This window comes from Pituophis catenifer, unplaced genomic scaffold (assembly GCF_029215685.1).
Source record: "Pituophis catenifer annectens isolate HBS135680 unplaced genomic scaffold, rPitCat1.0.hap2 SCAF_2, whole genome shotgun sequence".
Taxonomy (NCBI): Eukaryota; Metazoa; Chordata; class Lepidosauria; order Squamata; family Colubridae; genus Pituophis; species Pituophis catenifer.
This window is the reverse complement of record NW_027256882.1, coordinates 209,717,164-209,738,480: the sequence shown is the minus strand read 5'-3', so window position 1 is coordinate 209,738,480 and position 21,317 is coordinate 209,717,164. Positions and strand designations below refer to the sequence as shown.

At 33.9% G+C, this 21,317-nt stretch overlaps 1 protein-coding gene across 1 annotated transcript in view; it reads right to left on the bottom strand.

Annotated features, from left to right (window-relative positions):
* SHOC1 (shortage in chiasmata 1) overlaps nt 1-21,317 on the bottom strand; it is a 49,153-nt gene that overhangs the window by 15,195 nt on the left and 12,641 nt on the right. Inside the window, exons 6-20 of the mRNA XM_070935497.1 lie at nt 20,457-20,550; nt 19,171-19,324; nt 18,903-19,010; nt 17,767-17,884; nt 16,256-16,350; nt 13,924-14,166; nt 11,095-11,547; nt 8,947-9,078; nt 7,767-7,934; nt 5,936-6,043; nt 5,384-5,565; nt 2,592-2,664; nt 2,054-2,123; nt 1,747-1,931; nt 437-554 (exon numbers count right to left, since the gene is read on the bottom strand). Of these exons, the coding sequence (XP_070791598.1) occupies nt 437-554; nt 1,747-1,931; nt 2,054-2,123; nt 2,592-2,664; nt 5,384-5,565; nt 5,936-6,043; nt 7,767-7,934; nt 8,947-9,078; nt 11,095-11,547; nt 13,924-14,166; nt 16,256-16,350; nt 17,767-17,884; nt 18,903-19,010; nt 19,171-19,324; nt 20,457-20,550 (2,301 nt within the window). The remainder of the gene's footprint in view (nt 1-436; nt 555-1,746; nt 1,932-2,053; nt 2,124-2,591; nt 2,665-5,383; nt 5,566-5,935; nt 6,044-7,766; nt 7,935-8,946; nt 9,079-11,094; nt 11,548-13,923; nt 14,167-16,255; nt 16,351-17,766; nt 17,885-18,902; nt 19,011-19,170; nt 19,325-20,456; nt 20,551-21,317) is intronic.

The window sequence follows — 21,317 nt, the reverse complement described above, 5'->3', positions numbered from 1 at the left end:
TTTTGGACTGTAATGGAAAAAAAGAGTCTTGAGAGTTAACAAGGTTGATACTATGTGGAACAAAGCTGTTACAGAATCTATGCTTTCGGATAACATGAAGCCTCCTCTCAGAAGGCAACAACAACAACAACAAAAGCAGCCATGGGGAGATTGTGTAAAGTCCCTGACAATACTACAGACCCTTAAATGCCTAATGCTGGAGCACAAATCAAGGTCCAGTCCATACACATCACTCTGTATTTTTGGCTATTTCTCAGGAAAAAGCAGGTTGAATCTTAGTGGGACCTTAATGCATGATTAAAACTATTTTAAAAAGTAAATTGACATAAGTATAAGGCAAGACAAATGTAAGATTACATGGGGCTAGGAAGAACATGTGACAATGAAAAGGATCTGAAAATATGAACTTCTCCAGCCTTGGAGTTTTACTGCTTACTTGGATTCTAGTAACTGAAGGATTTCTGGGGTATTGAGAAGTCCTTCAGATGTCAAGAAAACATAAGGAATTGACAACCTCAGAAGATCATATCCAAGATTATCTGGCAAAAACTCTTCTAAAAAACAAATAACATCAACATTTCATTAAAAGCAATATTACAAACCATACTACAGTAATATTTATTTATTGATAACACTGACAGGCCACAATGCCTTAGAAGCTATGGAGCTACGGAACTAAGCAAGAAAAAAAAATCATTAAAAAAAATATAGTTCCAAATATCTGTATCATACAATCTGTTGGGTCAATTATCTATTTTTATGAATAAATAGTATTTTAGAAATTGTTGTTTTCAGAATGTCCATGTCATTGCTAAAACTCCAGAATGTATAATTCCAGATAAAAGCTTCATTGTGCTTTTGGATGTGCAGAGATTCCCTCTGGGAAATACAATTCCTAATTGCTATAATGTTTTGTGTTTTTGATACATTCTTGGCAGCTGTTTGGGTCAGCACAAAATCAGTATTAGCTATTATATTCCTACTATATGAAAGGAATTCTTAAACTACACTTTCCAGTGTCCAAATTCAGTGCTATTCTGCTTTTAATGCATTGAATTTAATCTCTGCTTATAGCAAATCTCCTATCATTTAGCTCTTTAGCAACATCTCAGTGAGGAAAGACATTTTAATTTGATGTTAATATTGAGCACTTATATGTACTGTCACACCCTTTCCTTTTTAACTGAGGAGCAAGTCAACAGAAAGAAGATATGTACAGATTTGATTCTCTCTCTAGTAAAGATTGAGATACAGTGCATATTAGAATTTCCATACCCTGAAGTGCTTTATAAGATGTGAAGTACAATTAATATAAGATAACATATTGACTAAAACTCAAAATCTTATCTATTTACATAAGAAAAAAAAAGTTAATTCAAATAGGTTGCTTTGGGAAAATGACAGTACCCATCAGTATTAAAAATGAACCTAATATTTTTGTATATGATTCCCCCCCCAGATTTATTTATTTATTTATAACATTTATATCTCAAAGTAACACCAAGGATTGCAGAGATAATACACATAAACAATTTTCAAGCTGAATAATGTAATATGAAATACTGTAAACTAAAACACAAATAGTTCACCATATAGACTAATTATATACAGCTGTATAATTAAAAACAATTTTACAAATTAAGTTTTTTCTCTCTAGAAAATATTTATATACAAACATTAGATTATTTTACAAAGCAAGGTCTATCTTATTTTCTTTTCAATTTTGTATTTGAAACATTCACATACCAGTTTCAATTGCTTCCGGGGGAGCTGTTTGGAAAATTAAGTAAGATATATTCAATTTTTTGCATAGATCAATCCAACAGGAATTCTCATTGTAGTTGTACTCGATCACCAATGAAAAATTGGTCCAGGGGAAATCAGGCCCAATATGTTGATTATGTATAACGATACAAGAATATATGTCCAAACTAAAGATGAAAGGTCAAAAAAAAGTCTTAACATATATATATATTTAGTTACATCTTCTGAATACTTTTCTGAAATAATTTCAAGAAATTAATATTTTTCAATAATAATTAACTATGCCTACCTATTTATTATATGTTTACTCTCTAACAACATTCCTCTTTTCTTAGAACTCAAATATATGGCCTTCAAGCCTATATAAAGAGAGAAATATATTAAACATTCATTTGCAGTCCTGGGAATTGATTAGTTATTTATCCAGTTGAGTGGATAAATTAGTAACAGCATAAAATTATTAAACTGATGCTGTCTTTATATAACTTTGCTGAAATTTAAAAAAAAGCATTTTATAAGCAAAGTTATTTATTAAGCCTATAACATCATCTGTTGATTGTTCAACCAGTATGCTTCAATAAAACTGGTTAAATTATCATATATTTATACTATGTTTTTTAGCAGTTGGCTAATATTTTTACTTCAAGCTGTACAGACATATTTGATGCATGTTATCTGCTAGCTCCATTATAAGTGGAGAAAATGTAATAATATTAGAGATTTGATACCCTGATCAATTGTATTTGAAATGAACTATGGAATAAACTTATTATTATATGAGTAACATCAGCTTTCAAAGCAATATAAAAATTAAAAGTAACTTTTACCGTGCACTGTATTAATGGTATTGATTAGGACTTCTGTTTCTTCATCAAAATCCATTCTAATCACAATTACTACCTGATACAGCATTAAAAGACAATTAAACAATTTAATAATCTCCATTTGATATTTAAGGGCTCTAACAGTAACCCAAATCATCAGTAGAGTATTTCAATGATTATAGGATTGAAGCAACAATAAACAGGAAAAAATAAGAATATATTAATGTGGAAAAATTCAATGCAATATCATTAATTTTTTTTACTGAATTTAAGATTATTCTGCTTATACGTAGGCTTCCCCTATTCTCTGGTGCTAATGAGAGCTTTTTCTGTGAAAAGCTGGTATTTCTACTTCAGGTTATTGGCAATATAATTAGTAAGCATTTTTTTCTCTGTCATCTGAAAGCATGTAGGTTGTCATAATAATCTTTTTTGTTTTCCAGGGAACGTCTAGTCAAGATCAGCTAAATTGATCCATTTAATTTCATTTGGGAAGCTGAAGCATTCATGACTATAGATCTGTCCATTTCTTCCTTGCTCACATTGGATCCCTAATTCAGTTCACCAATAAGAACCTGACATGGATTTGAGTAGAATTTATTTATCAGATTAGCCAACTCTGAACAACATATAGCAATCCAGTATGTAATTTGGATTAAAACAGACAGATTCAAACCAAATTAATAAAAACACCCAAAAGTATAATCATGTAAAATCTGGGGTTATAGTCAAAACAATAAAAAACTATTCTAATATCTAAATGGATAGGCACAATGACAATTCCCCTTGCTTGATGAAATACTTAGGTTTACATCAGTGATGGGTTGCTACCAGTTCACCCATCATCAGTGATGGGTTGCTACCAGTTCACCAGCCTCCCACCGCAGCTGCTACCAGCGAACTCGTAGCGGCGGTGGTGGGAGGCTCCGCCCACCTGCCCGGATGCTTCTGCACATGCGCAGGAGTGCTGTGTGTGCACACAAGCGTGCATGAGCGCACAAGCAAACTGGTAGCGGCAGGATTTGGAACCCGCCCCTGGTTTACATCAATTTATTAACACTAGGAGGGGGAGGTGAGCAAATGTCAAGGGGACTAGCATTTAGCAGAATTAAATTAAAACATATGTTTCTGTTATTGAAATAGCCAATCTGAAATAAGGGTGTGTCAATGATGAAATCACCACCTGGAATGAGTAAAAGATTCTCATCCCTCTACAGCAGTATTTCTAAACCTCAGCAACTTTATATTGTCTAGGGATTGTGGGAGTTGAAGTCCATATATCTCATACAATAGTTGCTGAAGTTGAGAAACAGATGATGGATGGGAAGAGATGAAGACCTGGAAAATTAAAATCTCTAGAAATAGGAAACTGTTTAGCTAAGAAAATATCAAGATAGGAAATGGTAGATGTAAGAAAATCTACAAATAGGATATAGAGCTATAGATAATATACATTTACTGATTGAATAAGATGGTAGTAATTTTAAGAAGTAGAGACAAAACTTATAATGATAAGAAACTCCTAGCCAGTAATAAGACATAAATCTATAGTGTTAAAATTAAGATTAAAAGTAGAAAGTAGGATAATTACAATACTGTATTTTTGTATAATAAAACAGCCCTAATTTTTTTTGGAGGGGGGGAATATCTAAATCTTGTGTCTCTGATCAGTACTAACTCAAGGAAACCACATTAAGAGAACACATCGAGAACCCACCCAACCAGATCCCATAGAATAGATAACAAGGTCCTGAACCATGAAGGATTTAAACTGATTTGCACTTCTAAACCAACTGGCAACTATGCACCTCTTGAAACAGAAATATTATGTGTGTACCTGGGATGCACGCATCCATAACTATTTGAATTACTGCTTTCTGGACTGGCTATAGTTTCCAGATGCTCTTCAAAGACAATCCCATATATAGCACATTACAGTTGTCTAAGGTATAACTGGAATTGGTGGTCCTTCAGAGCCACTCTGTAATTGAGTTTCAACCTGTTACTCTCCATCCAGGCTATCTTCCAATACCTGGATAGCATTTTGGCAGCATCATATATTCATTCAGAAATCAACATGAATTGGGTCTCAACAACATACTGAAGAAACAGTTTCATGTAGGTGTTGAATAGGAGTAGGCAGATTATTAAGGACACAACAGAGGGTTTAAGTGCTTGGTCTTTCCGCCACATATCACCATGAACTGGAGCTGTTCCTTCAAAAAGAAGGGGAACTACTGCAAAACAGTGCCATAAACCAGGAAATCCATGAGAGATTGTATTGAAAGATACTCAAAGGTTGAGCAAGGTTTCAGAAACCGCTATCCTGGTCCTTTCAGATATAAACTACAAGTATGACTATCTCTGTACCAGGGGTGAAATCCAGCAGGTTCTGACAAGGTTCTGGAGAATCGGTAGCGGAAATTTTGAGCAGTTCAGAGAACCGGCAGCGGAAATTTTGAGTAGTTCGGAGAACCGGCAAATACCACCTCTGGCTGGCCCCAGAGTGGGGTGGAAATGGAGATTTTGCAATATCCTTCCCCTGGAGTGGGATGGGAATGGAGATTATCCTTCCCTGTCACGCCCACCAAGCCACGCCCACCAAGCCACACCACGGCCACCAAACCACACCCACAGAACCGGTAGTAAAAAATTTGGATTTCACCACTGCTCTGTACTGAACATAAGCTTGAAACTTGGGTGAAATGTTTCTTTCTCCCAGGGTTCACTGCAGTTGTAATTTGACTACTTTCTCCACAATACCCCACAAATACCAAGTTTTCTGTGTTATTTACCTTATTCTGATCATTTGCATTATTCTGTACCCACTTAGCAATTTGATGCTGTAATTCTGTCATTTTGGGACTGACTTTCTGCTCCTGCACAACAATTTCCACAATTTTCAGCTGTTTCCAAATAATATCCAGGTCATAGTCTTGGAAATCTTTATAATTGTCTTTTGCCTTGGACAGATATTCTATTCAAATAAACATTATTTATCACATGTTCTGCATATTTCACATAAGTCAGTTTCAAATCCTATTTTTCTTCCTCGTATCTTCCCTCTTTAAATGATTCTTAATGCATTTTAAAGCTGAACACTAAACCAACTTTTATGCCCAAGGCCTGCTCATTCAAAGTAAAACATTACTTTTTAAATTTATTTTATGGTAATTTTTTCCCATTGCTATTTTTATTTTAAAAATTAAAAAAAATTCACTACATGTAGCCTGACAATAACATTTGTAGAAAATATAAATGAATTTTCCATCTTCCAATCTATGGTAGACGTAGAATGATATATTCCAATAAACCAACATAGGACTACATCTCTTTATAAAAATTACCTAATGCAGTGTTCAAGTTACAGGTTAATAAAAGATCACGAACTGTAACCAGCAAATGAAGAATAGCAGCATGTCTGAATACCAAAATATATTTTGCATCTTTGCTACCTATAAAAAAGGGGAAAATAATATTAGAGATTATTCTTCCGGAACTACAAAAACTATTTAGTAAACACAATAATTATTTCTTATATTTAGTTTGGTGGGTATTAAGGCACAAAAATCCTGTTATTAAATTGGACCACTCTGACATCTAGCACTTAATGGAGCAATTTTGAGCACTAAATTGGACAATTTGACATATGGAGCAATTTGACATTGTAGCGTCAGATGTCCTCTTGCATATTTTAAAAATGCAATCTAAGGTGATGTGTTTTTTTTTTTTTTTTTTGGTATAGAATTGAAGTCCTATTACCCCTCCTTGCATAAATAGAAAAAAACTACACTGACTTGAAACTTCTTCTCTCCATTGCTGATGTTTATCCCACATTTACTGTTCCTGTTTCGAATCATTGAGGTCCAGTAATTTCATTTCAAGATAAAGGATGGCCAAGCCTCACTTATTTTACCCATACTGGAGGGAATTGCTATATGGTGTTGGAATAAGTGTGGAATATGCCTTTAATACTGGTATAGCTACAGATGACTTAAGGTTGGTTCAAGATGAAAGTATATAGTGGGAACATGAGAAAAAAGCATTGCTAGGAGATGCTTGTGCCATGGCTACTTACCATACAAGTGGCAAAAGGGTTAAGACTACTTTTATATTAGTATCTTTTAATATTTCAAAAGCATTGCTTTTCATAATTATTTGGAAGTAGAATTAAAATGATGGTTCACCCAATACTTTTTAATAATATGGTATTTTCCATTCTAGACTTGCAAATGGCCTTAGTTAATATTTTTTCCATGTTTTTTTTTCTGTTTCTTTTACACCATTTTTTGAACAAAATGTTTGGTTGAAAAACAGGAGGCAGCTGTGGCGCAGAGTGTCCTGGTGCAGTTCTATCCTGTCTTTGTTCAGATCCATCTTGTAAAGTAGATGCATTAGGTAGTGACTGACACATCTCAGCATGGCAATGTAATACAATGAGCTACACTGGGTGCCAGAGGCTTCTAGGTATAATTCAGGATGCTGATTATAATATCTAAAATCATTCTTGGCAAAGGGCCTGCTCATTTGTGGGGCTATCTGCAATTTATGCAGAAGTTTTAATCCCACTTCTGTCTCTTAAACAGTGTTATTTCATGGGTTGCAGAAGAGATACCTTCCTTGTTGCTGCACCTGTCCTATAGAATATCATTGTCTCCCCCTCCCCTACTCTTGAAGTCCAGATGACCCCGACTCTGCTTGTTTTTTTAATGATCTGTATTGTTTAGGATAACTTGTGTCCCTGTCCAATGTCATTATTTTGATTGCTGATTAGATTTAGCAGAATGTATTACACGCTTTATATTCAGTGTTTCTCAATTTTGGCCAACTTTAAGACATGTGGACTTCAACTCCCAGAATTCCCCAGCTAATCATGCTGGCTGGGGAATTCTAGGAGTTGAAGTCAACCTATCTTAGAGTTGTCATGGTTGAGAAAAACCAGTTTAATTATATGCCACTCTGAATTCTTTTTGACAGGCTGGCTATATAAAATCAATCAATCAATCAAAGCATGGATTATTATGAAGAAGATTCCTGATTCAATCCCCAATATCTTGTTAAAAGATTTTTATTCAAGGTGGTATTAGGGAAAAAGAAATGAATAAAAATGGAATTGTACCTTTCTACTATATAGAATATAAACTATATATAGTTTTAGAAAAAATGCAGCAGTCCCACCTTGTTTCAATGTGTCACTGATCACTTTCTCTTGTTGTTTTAAAAAAAATCTGCTGTTATCAGAATTAAGTGTGGCAAACCTCCAATTCTGCATGTCAAGCTTTATAAGTTCTTTCAAAACTGGAGCCGCTGCAGCTTCTAGGATATGATATGCCTGAGACTGACACTCTGGTTAAAACAAAGCAAAGATTTAACAAAAAGCTTTTAAAGTCCTGAAAAACAAAATTGAAATAAATCACTGTTTTATGACTGATGATTTAGAAACTGAAGTTTGCTGATAACCACATTAAAACTAAAGAGCATTGTGATACATGTTTTGAAAAAAATCATGTTTTCTTTAGAACAAATGTACAACGGGATATTTACTTTTGCTTTATTTTCCTTTCTGACTTCTTTATTTCCCAACCACAGACATATTAGTTCCATGTATTAGGCTAGCAGTAATCCAGATTTGAATGGGAAAAGATGATTTGGCAGGCTTTTGGACAGTCACATAAAACCTGTCAGCAACGCTTTGCAGAAGCTTGTGCTAGTGTGGTGCAATTTCAGGAAAACATATGCTTGAAGAGGAGCCAACGGATACTACAAAACTATTTTTTTAGAATTCAGATCAATGCATAGAAAGATAGAGACTTTCTCTCTTTCTCTGCATAGGAGAGCTAATATGCCATGTATCCTATTTTACAAGTCATTTTCCTCTATTTTAATGGCACATAGAGGGCAGTTCTGTGTTTGAAAGCTTAACAACTCTTAACCTGTTTAAAAATAAAGATCCATAGGAATTAGTGGCCATCAAGAGTCAATTCTTAGATAGCAGATAGAGGTGAAAACATCATTTTAAAAATATAGTACTTTTAAAATGTGCTTCTCTACATATAAAACAGCACTTGTCATTATAATACAATGTGTACCAATCCAATTGGCTATTTTGGTGTTGCACTCCATTTTCAATAGGTGGCCTCCTGTGGGGATTATGATGTTTTCTGTTTCTTCTTCTTTGGTATAATCAGTTCCCTCATAAATGTGCATTCATCTGACCATCTTTTCTGAACAGAATTCTACATACATATAATTGTTATTCTTTAACTGGGGAAGTTTTGAAATCATTACAAAGGAATTTGAAATCCAGTGCTCCTGTTTTAAAAGAAACTTTAAAATGGTGCTTTAAAATATTTAGTACCTGATGTTTTAATTTTGAGGAAAGCTAATGTATGATTGTCTTTTGATTGGTTTTCCATAGGAATTGTCATGCCAGGAACCCCAGGACTTTTGTGGCTTTCATTTGAAAGTTGTTCGTCCTCAGCATCAAATACTTAGGGAATACAAAAACAGGTTTATAAAATAAGTTAAAGCAATCTTAATTTCTTACTGAATGATACCTTTTTTTGGATCAAGACCCACCCTGAGTGGCATGTTTATTCAAAAAATAAATGGATTCATGAATGAGATCAGGACAGTACTATAGTTTTCAGCTGTAGCTAATTAAATACTGTTAATATTTCTCATGTTTATTTCCTTATGATATAATTTGTATTTAGCAATATTCCCATTTTCTAACTGTAAAAATCACAGATCAATAGTAGTTTTGGGGAGGAAGAAGTAGAAGTGACCCAAGATTTGGAAACTGAATGCAACCTGCACCCAAAATGACAGCTTCTTATCTAATGGGAGATCTGAAAAGCTATAATATCTGTGTGGCACATATGAGTGGCTGTAGGTTGCTATTGTGCTTCTTGCTTTCTATAAAAGAAATCATAGGGAAGTTTCCTACAGAGAAATTCTAAAGTATCTACAGAATGTAACATACAGTTGCAGTTTTAGTGTGAGATCACTAGATGGTAACATAAGACTAAGAAAAGATGTAGTACTCTACTACAGGATTTATCAGTTCCTACAATTTTGTACTATGTACAGCTGAAAACATATATTCATAAACAATGAAAATATAACACAGTAACCAATGCTCCTCATTAGTAAATAAATATTTAAATTACTCATGAAACTTAATTAAAGTCTAAGCTTAGAGGGTCTGATGTATGTGAACATAAATAGTTTAATATTTCAATGGTAATTGTTGTATCAATGACATTCATCATTTTTATCATCTATGCTGGTTCTATACAACAAATTCATTATTCATCCAGTAGAAATTATTTTTAATTAAATATATCCAGATATTTTTAGTTAACTTGCACCCCAATTGAATCACACATTAACTAGCACAATTATTTAATAAAATGGGACTGGATGCTTCTGAGAGCAGAATTTGCTAACCATTAGGGGCAATAAGGTATGTATGATCTAATTAAATATAATGAGCCTGATTTATTCCAATTGCTTTCCATTCTGAAAATAGGAGAAGAATCAACAGTGGAAAAATCCAAAGGGAGTGGAAGGGAGGTAACAGGAAGCACTACATTATCCAAATTTTTGTGGTAGTAGTATAGGGAGCTATTGATTCACACATACACATACACACGTCAATCTAATCTGGCATCCTTTAGCTACAGCATATACAAATTATATCTGTATGCCTTCATTGTGTCAGCACATTTTGATTGATCTCTCCCGGTGTGCTTCTATCAGCAAGTACAATAGGCTGGGGTTTTAAATTGAGCCGAATTATTTAATAATTTTAAATTATTTTAATTGATGTTTGTCGTGCTTTTAATAGGCTGTACACCGCCCTGAGTTCTTCGGGAGAAGGGCGGTATAGAAATAAAATTATTCTTATTCTTATTCTTTTACAACATTATTTAAACCAAGGTTCATTTCACTGTACATTTAAACTATGTTGATTTTAAAGTAAAAATTAGAACCACTGTAATATTATAGCTCAACCCAGAAAGCACTTGACTGCATAACGGCCAGTTGTTCATATTGTAATTTGCCTCCTACTTTTTGCTTAGTGCTGTAGATAACTGACTATTTGATGGGAACTGCGTGTAGCTTCCCAATATGGGTACACAGAGTAAAATGTGTGTGTGTGCATAAATCACTTACAATATACTCTAATAATTAAACGCTCTTATGATTTACTGTTTGTTCAAATACTAGAGAATGCACTATTGCAAATATTTAATTTTCTTTTTCCCACATAGATCAAAATGTTCCCTATAATAAGGGATTATTTTATTAGGTAAATTTACCATGTACTTTAAATATTCCCACATTCCTATCTGATCCTTTCTGATCTCGATGGTTTACATGGGTGTTTCTTAATAGTTGTAATGTTTTATCAGAAAAGAACATTTGATGCTAAATTATGCTGTGCTTACCAACAACCTACAAAGAAGACTTAAAATCTAAAGAAAGGCAATTAAACTACCTTCTTCTTGAATATCCATATCATTTCCTTCTTTTCTTTGACTGATCACCTGTTTAGATCTCAGCATGATAAAATTACTCAAAAGATCAAAGTCATCTTTGCATTTTCTAGGCTGTTCAGGTAGAACTGACTTTTTATTTCTTAATCTACTATTTGCTGAGATAGAGACTTTCTTGCAACTGACTATTTGATTGTTTTTTCCTACTTCATGATTTTCAATCTGCACTGGCTTTTCAATTTCATTTTGTAATTTGGTTTGTTTGATATAATTTTCAGTAGATACATTGTTGTCTGCTATAGAGATACTATACTGTGGTGAAGTAGGTGTCAGAGATAGTGAAGAAAAAGTCTCATTTTTTTTAGGAGAACAAGAATCCTTGGTCCCAATACAATGAGGGATACTAAAATTCTTCACGTTGCAATCACAGAAGGAACTCTTGTCATCAAGCCATTCTGAAAAGAAAACAAATATTTCTCCATTGTCTATCTATGTATTTACAGTATTTTTCAATTGAACACAGCTCAGTCAAAAACATATTATGAATTATTATGGGATATCACAATCAACCCAAACAATCACTCACATCCATTGAAATTAGGATATACAGGAAGTCCTTGCACAGGAGCAAGGACTTCCTTGACAATTGGGAGCAGCAATTTGGTGGTTAACTGAAGCGGTTTGCAAATGAAACCAAGGCAGTGTTTGTGGCCTTACTTCAGTTTTCCTTTGCCTTACAAACCTGTGAAGCTTGTAAATGCAAGCATTGGTTGTAAATTTACTTTTTCATAATTGTCGTAACTGCAAATTGTTGCTAAACAAGGTAGTCACTAAATGAGTTCTACCTGCAAAGCAATGTGTAATTAAGAAAACATAATTTTATTATTTAATCATATTTGTATAGCTGCCCATCTCATATGGTGACTCTGGATGGTGTAGATAATAATAAACAATCAAAATACACACAAAATACAGACAAAATACATATAAAACCATTAGAACAAGCAATTTAAAGTAAAAAAGTAAAAAAAAGCAGAATGGTAGTAAAACATACAAAGAGAGAATTACATTAACTATCAATCAGTCATCTAGCAGGCTCCATTGTATCATGGGATCCTCAAGCTAATTGACAGAACCATATTTTAAGGGCTTTCTAAAAGGTCAACAATTTAAAATATTTTAGTAAAACCACAAGCTTTCTGTAATATAGCTTTTCAAAGGATTTATTTATGTTATCACAGTAGCTTTCACCAACCTGATTCCCACCAGATGCATTGGGCTATGTCCATTCCCAATCAGTACCCTATTTGTAGCCCAACAAATTTGGATGGTGTTATTAAGGCTTGATACAATATCTCCTTTTATGTCTATGAATATTGTAACTATGGGGGATTAGAAATAGGAAATTCTATGTTTCCATACCATCAAAAACTGTGTTATTGGATTACATCTCATTAATCTGATAACAGATACTCTTTTTAAGTGGCAAAAGTCTTTGTCAGCAAAATAAGAATGAAGGGAATTCATCTCCATTCCCAACAGACTTTGGTACAAGTGGTCCTCAGTTAACAATCATTTGAAATTATGGATGGCCTCAGAAAGGTGCTTCTGGCCTGTAAAGCACTTCTGACCATAACAAAATGTTGCACTACCACCATCTTGCAATCATGTGATTGCGATCTGGATGCTTGGCAATCCTTTTGCACTTATGACTGGTTACCAAATGCCCCACAATCATGTTATCACCATTTACAATCTTGGATGGATCTGTATTTACCAATGCCTTTACAGAAGAACAATAACTGAACATTAGCTTTCTCCTTGATCTTCAGATTAAAGTCTCTGTTGGAAATACACAGAATAAAACCAGGGCTGCACGCTATATGTTACCTTGAGATATTTGATTGTGTTGTGATTTACAGTATAAGGTGAATCAATGATTTAATACATAATCAAAAATAAAATGAAAAAAGGACCATCAATCCCTTTACCACCCTAATAATTTGTGTTCCAGAAAACAGTACTATCTGTGGTCTGGGAAAAAGAATAAAGACTTATTTAAAAGACTGGAAACCTTATATGGACTTTTTATTGAAAGACTCAATTAATGATGTATTGATTTGGAGATTAAAAAGTGTTAATGATGAAGGGGAAAAATGAAGATGGCAATTACTCAATGGAAAGAAGGGTGGAAATCATAGTTCGTTTTCTTTCTTTTTCTCACTTCTTCTATCTTCTTTAATTTTTATACTTAAATTTATACTTAAAAAAAAATAATAGAAATTATTACGAAAAACACAAAATTGTACTATCTGCCCATGCAAAAATACACTATACTGGAAATGAGAGTAGAAAAACTTGTTCCAAGCATGCGTGGTAAATACATTTGACAGTCTGTAGACATAAACTTCTCAAATTGAGTTTAAATATCTATCCAGTTCAGTTTCAAGTTATCACAAGAAACCAAAGAATGAAAATGAAAAGGATAAGACTTATTCAATTAAAAGAAAGGAGTAGTAGTTAAAAAATAGGCATGATCCTGACAGACTGGTTTCTGTCATAAGTATAGTTAGCTAGAGTTCCCAGGACAGTAGAGCAGGCACAATATTGCCTCAAGCAGCATATTTCCAGTGCCAACATTTTCTATAATGATGTCATTAGTGTTGTACTTGTACTTGTACTATCTTTCCCAGAGTGCCATAGCATTAATAGAATGCTGGAAGCTAGCATGCTAATTCTACATCTTCTAATATTTTTTAGACAAATTCAAGTGGAAATGAAATATCTCATTTTCATTTAAAAAACACTGAAATAAAGTTTAAAATACTTACCATCTAACTGGAAATTAGTAACTTTGGAATAATCTTCAACATCTGTATTAGCAAGTCTTCCTTCATCATTTACATTTACGCTCAGTGCTTCTAAAACACATGGCACGGTCAGGTTTTCTCTTAAATTAATCCACTCGTCTTCTTCCAAGCTTCCGGTAGTCATGGAATTTTCATGTATGGACAACTTTGTCTTCAGTTCTATAACTGAAAACTTTTGACATACAGCAACAGAATTCTGAGGTACTGTAAAAAAAATGATACAGACCAGTTTATTTTCATCTCTACATTCCAGTTAAGTGATCATACATGTCTATGTATGCATATTTAGTTGTCAAATATTGCACATCCTGCTGGTTAGCCTTGTGGGACTGAAAAGTATGAATACAAACCCTTCCTTTTGACAAGTCACAACCATATTACTCAAAAGTAAATTTGAATGCGATCAGTCATGGGTACATTGCAAGATGCAAATGTAAGTCTATAGCTTCAAGAAGCAAGTCTTACTTAAATATCAGTAAGGCAATTGAATATACTTTGAAAATTATTTGAAAGAAATCTTTTGGAATGTGCAGGAGCACATGTACACAAATGCAACATTGCTTTAAAGCAGTCTGTTTTGGGGACTCCTTGTAATCTTGAAAATAGGCTGCTTTAAGGAATTGACGCATTAAAGGAGTAATCTTATATGAGCTTTGTCTGCTTTGAAATCATGAAAAAGTGTGGAAAAAAATGTGGATGCTTTAAAGATATACGGTTCTCATTTTCTTGGATATTCTAAGGCATGCAATATCTTGTAAATAATTTTCTAAGTAGGCGCAGCTCTATTGACTACATTGATTACATAAACAACTTTCTCATTAAAATACATTTTAATAGAAAGAAAGGCATATTTAACAGACAAGATTTTCAGCTTGTTATACTTATCTAAAGTATTACCGTATTTTCCGGCGTATAAGACGACTTTTTAACACATGAAAATCTTCTCAAAAGTCGGGGGTCGTCTTATACGCCGGGTGTCGTTCTCCTGTAACCAGGCAGACCAGCCCAAAAGACTCTAACGAGCCTTAAATGGCTCTGGCGATCGAAGCTCTGACGATCCCAGCTTTGCCTGCTAATCAGGCAACTCAGCTGGGATGCCAGAGCCATGTTAAAGGAAAAAACTTTTTTTCTTTTACGTGGCTCTGCAAGCTCTGACGATCCCAGCTGAGTTGCCTGCCAATCAGGCAACGCAGCTGGGATCGCCAGAGCCCAGAGCCCTGTAAAAAGAAAAAAGTTTTCCCCCTCCAGCTTGCTTATCTTAGCTGGTAATCGCAACGCTTGCCTTGCTTCGCTTGCCTGAATCCATTCCATCAGCAAGCCACTCCCTGCCTGCAATCATGCAGGCAGGAGTTGTGGACTTCAACTCCCAGAATTCCTCAGCCAGCAAAACAAAGCTGGCTGAGGAATTCTGGGAGTTGAAGTCTACAAGTCTTAAAGTTGCCAAGGTTGGAGACCCCTGTTCTATTGGGTAAGTTTTTTTCCCCTTTGGGAGCTTTAAAAAAAAAGTTAATTGGGTTTTTTTTTAGTTGTTCTTTTTTAGACCTAGCCATTTAAAGTTTAGGAAGTTTTAAATTTAGTTTTCATATAAAAATAAAAATAAAATAATATTTGTGCAGCTTTCTGAGATGTGGTGTGTTTCTGTAGTGTTTCACTCTAACTACACAAATACACAAAATCTCACAAAGCTGTATGTGGAATTTTGTGTGTGTAAAGTGTGAAAATTGATTTTTTTGGGCTTTTTGTGGCTGTGTGAGGTTCCTGCTTGTTGCAGGGGCCATTTTGGGTCTAGCACAGCTGCTTTTACATTGTGTTGAGCCAGTTGATGTTTTTTAATTTTTATTTGGTGTGCATTGGAAGAGGGGCAGTCTTATATGGCGAGTATAGCCCAAACCCTATATTTTAACAGGAAAAGTCGGGGGTCGTCTTATACGCCCAGTCGTCTTATACGCCGGAAAATACGGTATCTAATAAGCTTATTTAGGAAAACAGAAATTTGTTTCATACTCGTATTAGTCAATCTAGTTCAGTATTGTCAACAATAGCTCTTAAAATTTTATGAACCCTTTTGAACTTTCAATATTTCTGCATAAATGTGACCTAAAATATTATCAGTTCTCCACAAAAATGCTAAGACTAGATGAAAAGACCCAGTTAAACAAATGAGTCAAAAACATTATACTTGTTCATTTATTTATTGAGGAAAGTAATCCAAAGACACATATTTATGTGTGTGTGTGTGGGGAAAGTATGTGAACCTTTACTAAATCTAAATTCAAAATTTGTACTTAATTACCTATTAGGAAAAGTGAAGACATAGCATTCTGGTATTTCTCTGACTGCCACATAAGCCCTTCCAAATAATTTGAAGTAGATTCTGTAATGAAATCACTAAGGGAAAAAAGAACAGGAAAAACATTAGATTTTGTATCCTGTTTTCAGATAGAACAACACACAGATAGATATTCTGTGTTAACAAATACTGCTGTCTCTTTTCTACACCAATTTTTCATTTTTAGCAAATATAACTAGGAAGAACTATTGTTTTACACCACACAGAAACTTTTATTTCCCTTATGCAGCTTAAATATCTCTAATAATTAATTAACATAGTTGAAAGCAAAGAATCTATTTGCATACTAGAAATATTTGGTTATTTTGCCGGAATGCATAGGGTGGAAAATTATATGTGTGAGAAAAACTAAGCTGCTATCTTTTTGACCCACTAAACCAAAATGCAGTTCACTATTCAATTACATAATCAGCAGTTGATCCCTTAGGCAGAATAAGCTGTATATTCCTGTTGAAAATATTTTGTTTCTCCAGACCAGTCATGGTCACTTCTTAAAGAAATTATCAGCACATATTTGTGTTTAAAAAACAAAAGAGACTGTGTATTTCTTCAGAGGTTGCTGAACTCTAGTAACATTTAATAAATCAATCAGAACTGTTTCAGGTGAATTTTTAATAGGAGCTTTATATATTTCTCAAATTAATATATTTAATTTCCTAATTTTTTTTTTTTTAAAAAAACCTTGTAATCTTTATAAAGAGCTTGTATGGTATAGTGGTTAAAGTGTTAGACTGACACCTAGAGTTCTGCTCTAGCTTCAGCTGCAGAAGCTCACTGAGTGATTTTGGGTCATCTACACTCTCTCAGCCCAATTTATGTCACCGTGCTGTGAGCATAGGGAAAAACAGGAGGATGGAGCATGACATATATTGCCTTGGGGTTTCGGAACAAAAGGTGGCATATAATCTTAATAAATAAATTCAATATAATTTAAAAATAATCCAGCATCTAACTTGAAAAAATTACCATAAAAATATAAATACAAAAGCACATTTAACATACACACATCAAATTACAATTAAATCATCCTCCCCTTAGGAGGACTAAAAGAAAAACCCAATCGGGGAAGCAGCATTGAAGGCAGAGGTGGTATTCAACAGGTTTTGACCACTTCTGGAGAACTGGTAGTAGAAATTTTGAATAGTTTGGAGAACCGGTAAATAGCACCTCTGACTGTCTCCGCCCCCACCTATTCTCTGTCTCCGGAGTCCCAGCTGATCGGGAGGGAATAGAGATTTTGTAGTATCCTTCTCCTGGAGTGGGGTGGGAATGGAGATTTTACAGTATCCTTCCCCTGCCACGCCCACCAAACCATGCCCACAAGCCATGCCACACCCATCAAGCCACACCCACAGAACCGGTAGTAAAATTTTTGAATCCCACCACTGATTGAAAGATCTAATTCCCCTCCTCAATGAGCTCATAAAACACAGTAAAGACAAAAACGCCCTTACCTTTTATTAATGGGAGAAACAGGTTCTGGTTTTAAGTGGACATACAATGAATTCATGCACATATTTTCTTTCCTACATGGAGGGGTTAATGGCACCTCAAGTTCTCCATTGTAACTTACTGGCAATTTCAGAAAAAGAAAAAAGACTTTAAGATACAATGGTTTCAGTATTTCTCAATATTAAGAATACAATAATCTGAAAAACACATGGAAGTAATTTACAGTTTAACGAGATTTTAATGATAGTAATAAAACCACAGGATTTCCCTATCTCTTTTACAATCTAGTAAACTACTTCCTCCAAAGTAAAGCTCGTACTGTACTTAATCTGATAATCTTGTAATGCACTCAATTTTTGATCAAAATCCTACAGACAATTAGGACTTGTTAATGAAATAAAATCAAAAGATCTTTCTGAAATTTAATATTATCCAAAGTATCTGAATTCTAGTTCAGATAACAGTTACCAAGTTTCTGAACAGGCAAAAGAGGACATAGATAATAGGAAAAGAGGATAAGGGAGGGGAAGGAGGACACATTGTTTAACTTTTTGGGCATCAGTGACAAAAATTGCAGTGAAAAACTGCAAAAAAAAAAAAAAACTTAGTACATATGTATAAAATCTTTCTTTCCAGCATTAGAAATATCAATTTTCAATTGCAGGAATGTGCTAGATTAGGAGGCAAAAGCCTTCAACATGTAACTGATTAAGGCAGGGGTGTCTAACTTGCATCATCACAGGGCAGCGTCACGTGACGTATCACAACTTTTTTCCCCTTTACTAAATGGGTGTGGGTGTGGCCAGTGTGTGACACATCTGGCCTGTGGGCCGCAAGTTTGACAGCCCTGAATTAAGGTGCTGTCAATTTCAGGCAGCAATGTAAGTAGACAGAAGGCACTAAGTAACTAAGGTCACAGAGTGAAGATTGTTAACTTGTGATTGCAGGAGCAGTTATTAGAAATGTGATTCTAATAACTTCAGAATAGCTTCTTCAGAGAATAGCTGCTCAGGAAGAGGTAATCAAGAAGCCAATTGACTTTAAGGCTATGCCTTCTGGATGAAGAACACAAGGACAAAAAAGGGAATATGCCCTTCTTTTGCCAGATGTCCAGTAACTCTAGTGCAAATGTACCTACTTGGATTGTTGAATTCGGATAGATCTTTGTTCTGACTAGAATAAACTTCTTGAGTAGAGTAATGTTCTGAACTCTTTATCATCTCCGGTATAATTGTCATGTTAAATTCTGGAAAAGATGTTAACACAAAACTCAATACTGTAATGTCCTTTTCCTAGAAAATATGCTTAATGTTTAACTGCATTAATAAAAGGAACAGAAATAAAATGATAATGGGCAATGTGAAATAGGAGAATTGGTCCCAAAATATAACGCTTTATATTCTTACTTTCATTAGTTATTCTGAGATATTCATTTTCATCTTCTAAAATTTCTGGAGTTACTTGTAATAAAGATTTAAGGGCTAAACATGTGGGAATCTCCATATCCACCTTTGAGTTTGTTGCGTCACAGAATTGAAACTTAACAAGAAATAAAGGAATCTAGAAAGAAAGACAACAGTATCTGTCACAATAGCTTGTAGATACAATTTTTTTGTATTCTATCTACTTTCTTAACAACTCATAGTAGCTTATAGAAATACTCAGTGGTGGGATTCAGCCAGTTCGCACCACTTCGGGAGAACCGGTTGTTAACTTTCTCAGCAGTTTGGTGAACTGGTTGTTGGAAGAAATAATTAGGGCAGAGAACCAGTTGTTAAATTATTTGAATCCCGTCACTGGAAATACTTCATTGTGGAAGACACAAGAAAACTGTTTTAAAAGGCCAGATCTTTCTCTTTCTATCCAAAGCCCCATAATTTACTCAAATGGCCAATGTTTACCTCCAGGCACAACTGAGATGTATATTGATATGACATCAGTGCACTCATCAATTGTCAATTAAGAATTTTTCACTCAGGCCTCATATGCCTTTTCCCAATTTGCTTTTAGAACCTGAAATTGTCTGTGGTGCAGGGATATTTTTAAAACATATTTTTAATGATGGGATTGATTTATTAATTTTTAAAGTTATTAATATATCATGTAAATCACCTAGGATTTAAGTAGGTTAAATGTTCTGAACTAAATAAAAATATTTTCTTATTTAAGAAAACAATAAATTATTTAAATAGTATTTTCACCAGCTGTATGCTTCCCTTCCAAAAAAACATGTTACCATTAAAACTTGCTGACTTTTAGAAAACTCTTTATGAACTATACTGAGAGCTTTACTGAAGTAGGAATATTCCACTGAAGACAGAAGAACAATAGCTTTGGAAACTATTGATAACAGTTCATTAAACACTAATAATTCAGAACATTTGCACATGACTCCATATCAGGAAAATAGATAGCTATTTCCCAGGTTGACCATATTTTGTTAGTATAAGAATTTAAAAGTCCCACCTTAACAAACTTGAAATAACCTGGTTCTAAATAAAAATATCCATTTTTTGAGATGTCTGTAATCCAATACCTTTTTAACTTGATTAAAGAACACTTTGTGAGAATGTTGTTTTCTGTTGTCAGTCTGTCACTATTTTCTTTTACATTTCTGTGAAAAAATTAATTTATAATAGAACTGCACAGTGATTTGATATGCTCTGCACAATTTATTGAATCATTCTTATACCTCTTCATCCTTTAAACAAACTTTGCAGAAATCTTCACTTGATTCCATCCCTTTTTCTTGAGGTGTCACACTCATTTTGAAAGTAAAGCACTCCCTTTTAAAATGAAAGCACAAGCATAACACTTTATACTAGGCATATAATATAGTAATACAGTAATATAGTAATACAGAGGCATGTTTTCCACTTGTAAAACAAGTTAAGCATGTTACACTATAATCTGTTCTAATCTGGAGAATGAGTTTTTAACTACTTCCAGGTTGGAAAATCATGATTAATAATATATACTCCATCCAACTATGCTTAAGGCTGCTGGTTTGGGAGAAGGAGGAATTTTCCAAAATTCATAATTCATTAAATATTTCTTTTCAGGAGAAATACAATAAGTGTTTTTCATAAGAAGTAAGCAAAACACGAGGAATGAGGAAAGAAAAGTTTCCAGAAGTATTTACTTCCAAAAATGCAAGATACGCTATGTTAACATTCTAACATTCATTATTAGGCATCATAGATATTTAACTAACACAAACCAGTAATATATAGCAGAGGTATTTTGAAGCTACTTTTAGATTCAGCAGAAACAGGATAAGAAAACAATCTAGGTTAATCAGATATATATTTAATATATTGTATTAAATATATGCAGTCTCAAATATATACAAGTAAAGGCATGTTACAGAAAAATACTGTAAATATCAACATAATGTTATTGAATATTTTTATCAACTTTATATAGCCACCTATCTTCCTCAAAAGGGGTTAGAATATGATTTCATTTTAATTATTTAGAAAACATTTCTCATATATTAACACCCAAAGGTGAAAGATGAAGGTGGTAATACTTTATAATGTATAATGTAGTA